Genomic DNA, 13172 nt, shown 5'->3' with positions numbered 1-13172 from the left:
AACACGGAGGAGAAACATAGCTTTCCAAGGAAGATTTCGATGCGGTAACTTTGAGTTATAAATCGATAGATATACGTGAATATATGAAATTTCGTGAAACAAACGAATGAAAGGAATAATAAAGATAAATCGAATGGAACGAAGTGTTGAAAGGAGTTGGAAAACTATGCTGTATTGCAAATAAAATGCGAGAAAACCCGTGTGAAAAAAATTATTCTAGACAACTAATACAATCCTCGAATATGGTATGGATTAAGTTAATGAATAAGGAAACAAACCAATTATACTAATAAATTATGTTGAAGAAAAATTCGCGAAAAAGTGTGTATATATGTGTGCGTGTGGGCGCGCGTGTATACATGCACACTCGCATACATATATACAATATAAATATATATACACCCACATACACGCAGGTGTGTTCTGTGGGGGAAAAATATTTGAAAAACAACAAAAAAAAACACAGCAACAACTCATTATATTGAAAGATTATTATAATTATTATTGTAATGAATGAATAAAAATAGATATTATTATTGAATTACATTTGATTTAATAACTCGTAAAAATACTTATTGAAAGGGGCAAAAATCTTCACTGGCGAGCATTTGTGAACAAGAGACTTGTCTGCCCGCACTGAGGAAGAGATAAGGGGAAGACTTTTCATCGCCATACGTTCTGCATATTATTTATATCATGAGAAATTAAACGAAAATGAAAGCGAAGAAGAGGAACTTGATCTCTCTCGAGTATTTGACTGAGAATCTAACTGGTAGTGAAAGGAAAATCTTTTTTATCGTGTTGGATGATAGAGTGGACAAAAAGAGTATCGAAAAATTTCGACCGCGGTTATAAAACGATCTCCATTTCTTTGTTGGTGAATATTTGTAAAAGAGCTCTCACGCCAGGACCTTGGACCTAAACGAGCTCCAATGCACGCCCCCTCCCCCGTCGCCGAATGTAAAGGGAAAAGGAAAATTCACACTTTCAGTGAGCCGCAGTGGGGCGACCGCTATGCTAATGTTGAGCTGCCTTTTGTTCTCGACCTTTCACGTGTCCTTTGATATAAAAGTATCATCATAATTATTTTTGTAAGAAATAATCTGGATACCGGTTCGTTCTGCAAAATTAATCTTCAATGTGAAAAATCTTCCGCTTAATAATTGTTTTTTGACATAATTCTTTAATTAGATAACTGAAAATGAATAAACAATAGCTCGCCCGAACGTATTCATCCGTATCTAGCAGGCAACTCTGTTTTCTTTTCCCCATTTCCTCATGACCCGAATGATTTGATCAACTTGAGAATTCGAGGTGTTGCGAAGTAATTGGATGATTTCTTTTAGCAGTTCTCTGTGGAAAAATAAAGGATGAACGATTTTTCAGGTATGGTGATCGGAAATTTTCAGAACGATCGAAGGTTAATGGATATTAACTTTGGTTGTTTCTCAGCCACGATGTACTGAAATGTGCCGCAACAAGCACCTCGTTTCCCTTCCCAATGATCCGGTGTTGGATCCATTCGCTCAAGCATATCAAAAGCTTTTGCGGCGTACCAAAATTCACCGATTTTGTAACAAGTGTTTGCAATGAGTTGCAGCAAATTGAAGGATTCCGTGGATGTCTCCATTTTTAGGTACAGCTCCCAAGCCAATTGGGCTTTTTTGTTTATCACATCTGTAAGAATAAAAAAAAGGCATGCAGAGGTTTGAAAAAATTAGCAAAAATGTCGAGTCTCATTTTTTTTTCTTAAATACGTTCAACTCACAACAATAAGCTAACAATGTTGTGTAAACATAGTCGCTTTTGTATCGTTCATTGCGAATCATCAACAGAGCTTCTTCGGCTTCTTTGAAATAACCAGCAGCTGCTTGTGCTTGGGCATAATTGAAATTGAAACCGTCCTCGTTTGAAAAATAGGTCTTTATCGAATGAAGGTAAACCAAAACTTCTTCGAACTGACGACGCAGGAAGAAACACGATGCCATGCATTGTCTTCCCGGTATTGTATCGCATTCCGAAGCCGATGAACCCACCAGTTGAAAATATTGTTGAGCCGTTTTCAGGCTTTCTCTCTGAAAATGTTCATTCAATCGTCAGTTTTCTTGGCTAGGAACTTTTCCTACCATAAAATGCTGACCAATCGTGTTGGTATCAAGAGAGAAGTATAAATATTTATTCGAGCTTTGGGAATAAAATTATTGATAAAGTCTCGAAAAGAATTCTCACAATTATCATAAATAACAAATTTTTTTTATAAAATCTGCGTTACAAATTTGTGAATGGTTTTCCAGGAGCGATGAGAATTCAGTTTTTTAAATTCTTCTTGCCCCTATAAAACTACTCACTGAACCAGTTTCCTGTCCCATGACCGCATTTACGATGCCTTTCAATATGTATTCTTGTGGAACAGCAGGCTCCAAATCTTTTATCAACTCAAAAGCTTCTCGAATATCATTCTGTTTTAGATGATAAATTACAAGATTGAGTCTAGCTTCGGGTATGACGTCGACCAAATTTGGAAGTACTTGCAGCGCACCATCGCCTCCTCGAAAAACCTGAAAATATATTTAAAAAATAATCATCTTTCAGCGCATTTAAAATATTTCGTATATGGTAATATCCCAATAGCAATATTAACATGTTTTTCAACTCACGACTATGTTATGGCGAATGAGATCGTGTCCAAAACTGCACGAAGTCGTAGTTTTTTCTACCAACTGCTTCATTTCATTCTGCGCTGCATTACCATCGTATAAACGAAAATGATTGCAAGCTTTAAGATTGATCGCTATAGCACTGTCTGGATATTTCTGCAAGTAAACCTGGAGAACTTCTTGAGCTACGTCGTAGTAGTCAAGCTTGTAATAACACAGAGCAACGTATACGTTCAATGCTAAATAATTTCTGAAAAACAAAGTAAAATGAAAACCTACGATTTTGTTTTAAATTCGTTCGAATATCATAATTTTGTGCTCCAATTAAAAAACCTTGTTACTTAGAAAACCGAGGTGAAATTGTACCTGGTATGTGCTAGTTGGGTGATAAGATACACATCGGAACTTGTGTCTGCACTGCAGAATTTGTGCTTCTTTTCATCATTTGTGCTGTATGTGAAAACCTACGTGAAATCAGGTGAGTTGAAATCTGCCAACAGAAACTCAGAGGAGTATCTTGCTTCTTTTGTAATATGGAATTTTGTGCAGTGAGCATGCAGAGAAATGGTTTTACGTTTTTAAATTGGTACCTGTTCTCCAGAAGTACTTTTTTGTAAATATCTATGGCTTCCTGATAATGAGCACGTAAATAATGTATGGATGCAAGACACATTTGGTCCTCGATACTGTCCTGCAGCATGGAATGGTACTCTGCGAGCTTTTTTTCATCTCCCATTTTGTGATAAAGATGGAAGAGTAATCGAGTCTTTAGACCGCTGTCCGGAGCATCGCTAAGGACTTCTCGAGCTTCCGGGTACATTCCCAGAAAGAAATAACAGCAAGCCAAATTGACAGGTATGCTTTCGTTGCTTTCTGAAGCCTGACCTTTCTGTTCCGTTTCTTTTTTTCTATGATTCTCATAAACGCTGGTCGCTCTTTTATAATCACCAAGATGAAAGGCGCAATAGGCGATCCACATGTCTGCGTTGCTTACTACATTATTTGATCCGTTGAATTCTAGGAGCGTTAGAGCTCCGGAATAATCACGTTTTTCCAAGTATTCTTCCAGTTTTGGAATATTCTTTTTCGAGGCTGACTTGCGACTAGCATCCGTCACTGCAGGCTTCGATCTAGAAAGTATCTACAAAAAAGCATTTTTATTTTCAAACTATTGAGCTTTTTCGTTTTTAAAATATTACAACCAAGTCTTATGTGTACTCACCATCTTTTTCGTTTTACTGGTACTCCAAATGTTTACTGCGAACTGTTTTATTTCGTGTCTTCATTCATATACACACGAGGACACGAGACGGTGTGGTTATAGACAGACGTGTTGTCAATGTTGTTTAGTTACTGCCGTGGTTACTAGGCAACGCTGCGGCGCTACGTTGCCAAACGATCACCTGACGACGACGACCCGCAGTTTCGCAGTATGGAAAAAAAAAGAAAAAGATATCTAACAAATTACTTGCGTCCTCCACCCCCGTTCACGTGCGTCCTTTGATTTTCCTCTCGTTTTCAATAAAGTTTGGTTTTTTACGATAAAACTTTCATTGCAATGTCAAGTAATTTTGTTTGTTATTTTGCTGATAGTTATAACCGGGTTCAACGACAAACTGGTTTCTCATTTATTCTATGTCATCGCCAACTCGTTTGTGAGGGCAAACTAGTTTCACTGCTTACAATGTCGCTTTTATAGAGACAGAAACAACCTTCTTCTGCAAATGAATTCATTATATACATTAGATGTCATTACGTATAATAACATACGAAAGTTTTATAAATTTATTCCATTCGTAATTAATGATTGAATGCTTATGTAACTCATTCAAGCCTTTGATATATTTACTATACAGTTGCGGGCGCTGCATATATGTCGTAGTTCCATCAAAGATTGAATTTTACTTATCGGTTTTCCCTTATCAATCAACTTCCAAATTAGAGAATAAAAATAAACACAACGCAATTCCAAATTGAACCGCACAAACTCTCGCCGTGAGTTCCGACAGCAGCGCCATAATCCGCATAATCGAAATACGATTACAGCTGTTTTGTGTCATGTTTACAGTAAAAGCTTTGTTTTTTTTGTTTCAAGATTACGCCCGACGTACCGCTAAAGTTGGCCAAAGGACATGAATAAAAAAATCGAGGGGGAATATATAATCATCGGTCGACATAGTTTAGTTCTCGTGAAAGATATATTTTATCGAATTGAACCGTGTATGATCATGTAAAACACGTGGTAGTGCATGAAAGCTGGCGTTTCGTTCGAACTTATGTGTCAAGTGACCTTTTATCCCATAAACAATATAATTCCGGTTGAAGAAAGTCCCACGTCCCACCGAGCGTCTGAAAGACGTTTTTCGCGAATAGTGAGAAAAGGATGTAATTGAGAGTGTTAGTGGGTTAACATAATAAAACATATTCATTCGACGAAAAACATACGCACATTGAATCTCTTGTGTACGGTTATTGAAGATAGCGCGAAGCACAAGGATTCACATCAGTCTCGATAACGATGTTGGACGGCGTCAAGCATATACTACTCGTACTTTCCGGTAAAGGTGGTGTAGGGAAATCGACGGTTAGCACCCAACTAGCCCTTGCCTTAAAGGTTTCTGGTTTTAAAGTGAGTTTCTTCAACGATATTAGTCAAAAACGCGGTACGATATTAGACGGAAAAAATACGTCATAAATGAAACGTCGATGATTTTTCAGGTTGGTATATTGGACGTCGATCTGTGCGGTCCTAGTGTACCCTACTTATTAAATTTAGAAGACAAGGATGTTCACCAATCTTCTGATGGGTAATTCTGTATTGTTTGCTTAACAAATTCGTGTTGACAGGATCCCTGCATGGTTATCTGTTTAAATACACAAGCAATCCACAAATTTCTAAAAAAACTGACTTATCTCGATAATAATAGATCTGCACCACGGATTTTATTCTTTGTTGCATTCAACCTCCGTTTTTGTTTAACGACGAATAGTTTCATATTGCTCTAGGTTATGTCGCTCATCGGATAAAATACAAGAATTTATATAAGTGACTCAAAAATAGTATTGATGTCTAAGATTTCTTCCCTGGATATTCATGAAGAAATAATTTTCTCTGGAACACGATTAACGTTTAACAATATATTAAAAATCGGATACTTTTCCCTTAAAAAATTCAATACAGTTATTAGAATGCAAATGATTTTCATCCCATTGTTGCAATAAAAAGCCTTAGCAAAAACAAAATTCATTTTTTCCACAATGACAGATGGGTACCGGTTTACACGGATACAGAACAGAGGTTGGCTGTAATGTCCATTGGCTTCCTCTTGAAAAATCGCAACGACGGAGTAGTTTGGAGGGGTCCAAAAAAAACGAGTATGATCAAACAATTTCTTAATGACGTTGTATGGGAGGATCTTGATTATTTAATTATCGACACTCCACCTGGCACTTCGGATGAGCACATAACAGTCATGGAAAATTTGCGGTTAGTACTAAATAATGAACAGTATATGATACATCATTTTGAATAAAAAATTCAAAGGTCATAGAACTAATAAACTTTCATATAAAGAAATCATTCATCAGCCATTTCTAAATTTTTGTATGCCTCCAAAAATATTGCAAATTCTTGCAAAGTCAAATTCTATTGGAAAATTTTTTTTTCCATATTCCATTTCCGCTTAAACTATTTGCACACCTGATTAACACATGTTATTGAATTCAACCTTGGCTAAGTATGGTTTATGCGAGTTTGAAAGATCACATGTGAGCTGATATCCAGTCACATGCCTTGATGATTAAATATCATATGACTTACTGTCGAGGAAATAATTCATGTAGATAGATAAGCAATGGTCATGAGACTGATAAGCAGCGTGGTCATTCTGTCTGCGTGTTCCAGGTGCATCCCACTTACGCCACACGATACTCATCTGTTTATTCAAAAATTTTTATCTGTCGCTTAAATTTACAAAATAATATTGAAATTAATTATCAATTATGAATCCATAAAACTTTCATCGAACTGATTATATCAGAGAGAATGACGCTGAAGTTTCCAACGTTGGAGTCCAACAAAATGATCGAAAAAAACTCTCCAATAATTCCAGTAATTCTCCTATTTTGTTCCCTTCCAAATTTGCGATTCGTAGTTTTTCAAGCTGCACCAACGATCCGTGAAATAAAAAATTGGTGAATTACAAACGTTTTTTTCGTTCATTTCGTTGGACTCCAACGTTGGAAACTTCAGCGTTGTTCAGAGAGATTCATATGCTTGCACATTCCATCTCTTTATAAATTTGTGTTGAATCATTTTTTGGAAAAAAAAATTGACTTGGCTGTAAAGTTTATTATAATTTTGTTGAAAAACGAAGTATGAAAAAAAACGAAAAACGAAATGATAGAAAATTTTTCTTCCGTTTCAATAATGAAATATTCATCAAACAGCAAGTTCGATGATTTTCATTGAATTACGGAAAATTTATTCGAATTATCATTTGCTGCCTTCGAATTTATCTCATACGGTGGAAAAAATTGGTTACAGTAATCTGTCTGAATAATTTGAAAATTTCAACGAGCAAGGAACATACAGTATTCAGCACCAATTATCAATGTAGCAAAAAAGGCACATCTAAAAGTTTGAATAAACTTATAATTTAATTTGAAAAAAAATGTTAAACTGAAAAAAATTTTCAGCCCTATACAATTTTTGTAATTTTTCCAAATGAAATATGTTCCTAAAGTGATACGAGATGCGACGGAGCCGTTATAGTGACGACTCCACAAGCGGTTGCAGTGGACGATGTTCTGAGAGAAGTGACGTTTTGTCGAAAAACAGGCATTCCCATAATTGGCATAGTCGAAAACATGAGTGGATTCGTTTGTCCTACATGCACGGTAAGTTTGACAAAACAACTTGTACCAAATCAGCAATACGTGTGTGTATATCTTTTTCTTTAATTTTTTTTTTCTTTACAGGAATGTACAAATATATTCTCGTCAGGGGGTGGGATAGCTCTATCAGAAATGGTGAAAGTACCGTTTCTCGCGAAACTTCCGATTGACCCTGCAATGGGAAGACTGGCTGACAGAGGCCAAAGTGTCCTCGAAACTTTACCGGACAGTCAGATTGCACAAGTTTTCAGAAAATTGGTTGAGGAATTGACAAAAAGTAAAGAGGCATGAGGAAAATGCGTATACTCGTCAAACAGAATGTATTTACTTTTTTATAAACTAACGTCGGATTCATAATTTTATGCGGTCTAAAGAATCATGATTTTTCTATCTATAATACATTGTACAGAATCAAAAATAAATCGTATTTTCTATCGAAATGAAAATTCTTTGTGCTCGATTAGTTACAATAGACTATTCGATTATTCGATATACGACGATTCATTATTGATTTCCGAAGCAACAATCGAGAAATTTTTTCATCACATTTTTCGTAGTCGGCTTTGTTGAGACTACACATTACGATATCGACGATATTCAATGAAAATTTCAATATTTGATGATTTTCAAAGAACTTTGATGAATTCACCAATACAAAAATAAATAACTCCATCAAAATCGTTCGTGTACGTGAACAAGTCATTCAAGTGACCGTGAACTGTGATTGGATTAAAATGTGGCTGAAGATGTTACAAAAATAATCCGAGCGTCTCAACTGCTCAATCGTTGTTTGTAAGCGGACCACAATTGCGTTTTATATTGTAATAAAGTTTTCAATTTGTCATTAGCTTCGGTAATGCCTCTGCCCACCACGGCTAAATCAGCTCCGGAATTAACGACGGATTCTGGAGAATTGTATTGCTGGCCCAAGTCATCGGAGGCTTTGGCAATTCTGACGCCAGGTGTCAATTGAATCAAGCTCGGATCGGAGAAAACATTTGACTGACAGACATGACCAATGACTAAATCTGATTGGGTTCCAACGTTGACAGATTCTTTCGCATAAGATTCCGTAGTAAGCGCGCCCTTTGATGACATTTCAGTAATTAAGAAAATTCCGCGATTTTCGGAATTTCCTCTCAATGCTGTCTCGAAGGCATTGAGAATCCCGTATCCAGAGATGGTATGAGCTGTTATCAAATCAGCCCACTGGGAAATTTTGTAAATACCTCTAGAATACTGCAACGAGACCGTGTTCCCGATGTCACCGAATTTTCTGTCTTCCATCAACAAAAAATTATGCTTCGTCGACAATTGCTTCAAATTGTTGATAAAATTGTCATTGAAGTCCTCAATTATGTCCACGTGTATCTTGAGCACAGCTATGTGTGGCCCTGTCAAATCAGCGAGCTCCAAAATCTCATCCGTTTTCGTTAAATCAGCCGCCAGACAAATCATCGTTTCCTTCGTATCCATCAATTCAAAAAGTTTCGTAGCCATAGGCCTCTTCGATAGCTTCGCTCTTGATGAAAAACTCAGCTTCAGCCGTTTGGTACCATCCTCTGCAGAATCACAAATTTATTCCAATTTTCTTTATCCGTTAAGAATTCAGCGGAAAAAATGGACCCATGCATAAAGTTCGATAATTTTATCACAGTTATTTTATAAAATGTTATTTCTTAATGACCGATCGTTATTTACTATTTTGGAACATTTATCTTGATAATAAAAGAGCATTTTCAACAGGAAAGATATAAAGGATTGTATTGAATAAATTAATATTTATTCTGAAGAAAAATTAGCAAGGGGTATCTTTGTAATAACGCTACCTTTGGTGATTGTTTTTTTGGGTGCTCTGCATTCCTTGAGATATTTGGTCACATTTTCAACAGTTTCCTCAGTAACTTTTTTGGCTTCCAACAAATATCCCATCAGTTCTGTCAAGGTATAAAGACTTTTCATCTGAATTTCATTGCTCTCAATGTTTTTTCTTCCTCCTTGTTCGCGATCAACAACCACATAAGCTTCTGTAACGGTTAGACCTTCTTTTCTCAGATCAGACACAGTCTCCAAAATACTGCTTCCACTTGTAACAATATCTTCAATGATTACGCAATTATCGCCGCTTTTGAAATTTCCTTCAATAAGCTTTTTTGTGCCATAAGACTTGACTTCTTTGCGACGTATTACCATAGGAATATTGGACTCTGCTGAAATGAGAGTTGCTATCGGTAGTGCTGTATAAGGAACACCGCATATTTGTTGAATTTCTTCAGGTTTTCCTGAAAGTTCCCACAGCACTGACGATAGTTTACGCTGCAATAAATTCCAAACCCATGTTTTAACAAATTATTGCGTCATTCTTTTAATTTTTATTATCCATTAAGAAACCTGATACAAATTTTTGAACTCGTTTTTCTAATAATTCTTTCATAATATTTTGTAAGACTCGATGACAGTTTACAATTTCCTATATCCAATGTATTTTTTAGTTTAATGGAATAACGTTTAGTAGTTTAACGGAATTTTGATACTTACAAGAACTTTAGGATGTGAAATGATCACCCTGAGATCTATGTATACCGGCGTTTTCAACCCAACTTTCGTTACAAACTCGCCGAATTTAAAAGCCCCTATTTCATACAACTCTGTAGCAAGTTCTTTAAGTTCAGCTCCCATTGTATTTGAAAATATTATTGAAAAAAAGTATAATTATTAAAAAATCCCACTGTGCGTTTATTCCACAATTACTTTGTGTGACACGTGCCTGTCGACATTTATTTTCGTGGATTGGCCAAAAATGGCGTAGTCACTAGTCACTACTTCCGGTCGTCCGAAAGTCACTAGCCAACTCTGAAAAAATACTATCCCTACCTTGTACCCTACCCCGAAGAAACACAACCTCGAAACTTTTCTGGAAGCGAAACGGCGAAACTATAAAAATGTTTGGAAAATTTGTATCAGGGGTTTTCAATATTTTGCCGTATGTATATTCAAATTTGATAGCATCGATTTTTTGATTCAATATTTGAAGTTTTCACTATAAATCAACAAATGTTAACTCACCTGAGAATTACAGACATTTTTGGTTTGGATCTCGGGATTTTAATCATTTTACATACATTCATTACTGAAGTTTGTATTGGATTAATATACTCGAGGAAATTCTTTGTTGTTAAGCTGTATTATATGTTGCAGGAAATCATTATCGTCTATGTCCATCAGACACTTTGGTACTATTCTTAATGCAACGCAGCTTTCTGGACGAGCAATTGCCGGGGGTGGCTGGTCTTTGATGCCAGTACGTACAGTAATCAGAGATCACTTCCCTAAACCAAAAGAAACTAAAAGAATAAAAGTTTATGGATGGAAGACAAGGATGTCAACACCTGAAGGCAGACGAATAATAATGAGACGAATTTTAAAGGGCAAACATGTTCTTAGTCACTAAATGTTCAAAGACCCAAGAATTCATAATAAAAATGCCCCAATATAAATACTTTCCAACCAGTTTCTGTTCACATGAATCAAGATATAGTCATCGTGTGTTATCGTTAGAACAACTCCATTTTTGTTTATTGAAAAATAGTGATCTCCAGTCATTGTTGAATAATTACGTGATAAAAATATGGCATCTGTACTCAAGTTACAGCTTGGTGTCTCGCAAATTCTTTATCTTCACATTCTTTGTCATTTGTCTGATTTGTTTTTTCATTGGTGAATAAATCGTGTTTGAATCGCAATTGCTTGCACGTCCATGTAAATTCAGGCATTGGAGGTGCTGTCAAAATTAATGTGCGATCTTTTTTTTTATACATTGGTAAATACATTTCTCGCAAATGTATATGGGTAGGTATCAGTGATTCTTTCCCCTGTTGTAAATCCAATTTTTTCAAAAAATGTTTATCCAGCTTTGGTGGTTCTTTAGCAGCATCTACGAATGGACTAACGTTTACCCATTTTCCCAATACGTTTTTAATTCTAGAGCCATATTTTTCGTCACCCAATATCGGACTGTACAATACTGTGGCAGCTAACAAACGAAGCGCGTGCCATCTGACCGTCGATGATCTTATTTGCACCAAAGATGATATATTATCGATCGCATTCGAGATCACCTTGAACTGCACGTTTAAAATCTTAATTTCTCGAGTTTTTTGCTCCTTTTTTGTCCAAGATGTAATAATAACTGGCTGTAATCAGAAAACAAACGTTTACATGTTCCCTTGTTAATTTTATACATTCACTTGTTAATCTGTTAAATAAGTATCTGGTACTGCTTCACCTGAGTGAATGTTCCTCCAGGCTCTGGTTGTTGTCTTATGGCTAATCTCATTTCACCTTCCATCATATTTGGCAGTTTTGTTGTAACTACCCAATATGTTTTTGACAGTATTCTCATTCCTTCGGCTCGCCTTAATGATTTTTCAACAGCATTTTGAACTGTTTCATTGGCAGAAAGTAAAGCTATTCCGCTAGCAAACCTGTTAAAATTTATAGAACATACACGTGTTTTATGCGATACTATTGAAATCATTGATCAGTAAATATGTTATCTTTTATCCCTGATGATCCCCAACATATGTATGAGTATATAAAAACATCATACTTTTCAGGAGTTTTAATGAGTTGCAATGATTGATAACCGAGTGCACTTGCGATATGTGGTACAGCATCTTCCAATGAGTAATTGACATCGTTGACAATACGAGTAGGTTTGTCGATTTTGATTTCCCGGTTTCTTCCAGAAATCCCATACGGTTTGTTTACCGCAACCAAGCCATCTGTAAATAATTGAAAATGTACGTTTCATTCGTGGTCAAAAAAAGATATTTTCAGGTACCATACCTGTAATGAAAAATCATGATAAAAAGTGATGAATATAGCAGTGGTGCAATTTTGAAATCTAAGGTTTTTCTGTGCTTTATTAGTTACTTCATGTTGAAACTTATATGCAAAAAAATTGAAAATACGCTTAATTATGATGAGTGATAACTGTACAACATTGTACTTTAATTTTACCTTCATTGTGTATTACTCCTGCAACAAGAGAGTTCGAAAATTGTGTAAGTGATTTCCATGGATGAATATTGCGATATGGATGCGGTTTTTTCTGCTTCTTCGATTCCGAAGTCTCTGTGCTGCAATATCTCGGCAATTGGAAACATCGTCTTGAATATTTGTTGAACAACTTAACACCATTAGCAGGAAATATCCTGATCATGTATTCCATATTGGGATTATCAATGATTAGTGTCTTCACGATATCATTGTATTAAATATATACTTTAACAATAAATTGTTTTTTTCAGGTATGAAAATTTACTAAAGTTCTTTTACATGCCCATGTGGTACGTTTTCGCAGATAATTTTTTTTGTTTGGTTACTATTTCGGTTTGCGCTGCGCACACGTTCGAGCACGTGCATATACCGTTGGTTTGAAGGTTTGAAAAATTTCATTTGTGCGCACAGGTTTCATATAAAACTGCTTTTCCAAAGAATCTCAGTCATTTTAGTATTTGCATCACTATAACGTTGCTAACGTTTTTCGGTTTTTATCTGTTTATTCAGAACTTAAAATTGCACGAAATATTCTCTGCGAGGTTATTGTTCTCATTA

General features: G+C 35.8%; 4 protein-coding genes across 4 annotated transcripts; 1 reads left to right on the top strand and 3 right to left on the bottom strand.

Moving 5' to 3' along the window:
• Nucleotides 1-1163: 1163 nt before the first annotated feature.
• On the bottom strand, nt 1164-4125 carry Ttc26 (tetratricopeptide repeat domain 26). Its single transcript, XM_043424913.1, has 7 exons — nt 3880-4125; nt 3248-3798; nt 2658-2907; nt 2349-2558; nt 1769-2075; nt 1437-1677; nt 1164-1353 (listed from the first exon to the last, which is right to left on the bottom strand). Exons 1-7 carry the CDS (start codon nt 3880-3882, stop codon nt 1242-1244), a joined length of 1674 nt encoding a protein of 557 aa, XP_043280848.1. The 5' UTR covers nt 3883-4125; the 3' UTR covers nt 1164-1241.
• A 646-nt stretch (nt 4126-4771) lies between these two features.
• On the top strand, nt 4772-7999 carry Nubp2 (NUBP iron-sulfur cluster assembly factor 2). Its single transcript, XM_043424918.1, has 5 exons — nt 4772-5286; nt 5376-5464; nt 5923-6144; nt 7403-7556; nt 7638-7999. The coding sequence occupies exons 1-5, from the start codon at nt 5176-5178 to the stop codon at nt 7842-7844; spliced, it is 783 nt and encodes a 260-aa protein (XP_043280853.1). The 5' UTR covers nt 4772-5175; the 3' UTR covers nt 7845-7999.
• On the bottom strand, nt 7857-10872 carry r-l (rudimentary-like). The gene is made up of 3 exons (XM_043424914.1): nt 10092-10872; nt 9383-9869; nt 7857-9115 (listed from the first exon to the last, which is right to left on the bottom strand). Exons 1-3 carry the CDS (start codon nt 10230-10232, stop codon nt 8325-8327), a joined length of 1419 nt encoding a protein of 472 aa, XP_043280849.1. The 5' UTR covers nt 10233-10872; the 3' UTR covers nt 7857-8324.
• A 229-nt stretch (nt 10873-11101) lies between these two features.
• LOC122414073 (mitochondrial RNA pseudouridine synthase RPUSD4-like) lies at nt 11102-13162 on the bottom strand. The gene is made up of 4 exons (XM_043424917.1): nt 12576-13162; nt 12163-12337; nt 11839-12037; nt 11102-11746 (listed from the first exon to the last, which is right to left on the bottom strand). Exons 1-4 carry the CDS (start codon nt 12784-12786, stop codon nt 11195-11197), a joined length of 1137 nt encoding a protein of 378 aa, XP_043280852.1. The 5' UTR covers nt 12787-13162; the 3' UTR covers nt 11102-11194.
• Between the last annotated feature and the right edge of the window lie 10 nt (nt 13163-13172).

This window comes from Venturia canescens, chromosome 7 (assembly GCF_019457755.1).
Source record: "Venturia canescens isolate UGA chromosome 7, ASM1945775v1, whole genome shotgun sequence".
Classification (NCBI taxonomy): Eukaryota; Metazoa; Arthropoda; class Insecta; order Hymenoptera; family Ichneumonidae; genus Venturia; species Venturia canescens.
This window is presented reverse-complemented; position numbering and strand designations above follow the sequence as displayed.

What these genes read in the sequence shown, in the direction of transcription:
- r-l (XM_043424914.1), bottom strand. Translation starts at nt 10,232, where the DNA reads ATGGGAGCTGAACTTAAAGAACTTGCTACAGAGTTGTATGAAATAGGG. An exon ending in TTTCACATCCTAAAGTTCTT is followed by an intron (nt 9,870 to 10,091) that starts GTAAGTATCAAA and finishes AATTTATTGCAG; the next exon opens with CGTAAACTATCGTCAGTGCT. An exon ending in CAAAAAAACAATCACCAAAG is followed by an intron (nt 9,116 to 9,382) that starts GTAGCGTTATTA and finishes GTGATTCTGCAG; the next exon opens with AGGATGGTACCAAACGGCTG.
- LOC122414073 (XM_043424917.1), bottom strand. Translation starts at nt 12,786, where the DNA reads ATGGAATACATGATCAGGATATTTCCTGCTAATGGTGTTAAGTTGTTC. An exon ending in CTCATTAAAACTCCTGAAAA is followed by an intron (nt 12,038 to 12,162) that starts GTATGATGTTTT and finishes AAATTTTAACAG; the next exon opens with GTTTGCTAGCGGAATAGCTT. An exon ending in CTGGAGGAACATTCACTCAG is followed by an intron (nt 11,747 to 11,838) that starts GTGAAGCAGTAC and finishes TTCTGATTACAG; the next exon opens with CCAGTTATTATTACATCTTG.
- Ttc26 (XM_043424913.1), bottom strand. An exon ending in TCATTCGCCATAACATAGTC is followed by an intron (nt 2,559 to 2,657) that starts GTGAGTTGAAAA and finishes ATATATTTTCAG; the next exon opens with GTTTTTCGAGGAGGCGATGG. An exon ending in TGGGACAGGAAACTGGTTCA is followed by an intron (nt 2,076 to 2,348) that starts GTGAGTAGTTTT and finishes GAACATTTTCAG; the next exon opens with AGAGAAAGCCTGAAAACGGC.
- Nubp2 (XM_043424918.1), top strand. Translation starts at nt 5,176, where the DNA reads ATGTTGGACGGCGTCAAGCATATACTACTCGTACTTTCCGGTAAAGGT. An exon ending in TAAAGGTTTCTGGTTTTAAA is followed by an intron (nt 5,287 to 5,375) that starts GTGAGTTTCTTC and finishes ATGATTTTTCAG; the next exon opens with GTTGGTATATTGGACGTCGA. An exon ending in ACAGTCATGGAAAATTTGCG is followed by an intron (nt 6,145 to 7,402) that starts GTTAGTACTAAA and finishes ATGTTCCTAAAG; the next exon opens with TGATACGAGATGCGACGGAG.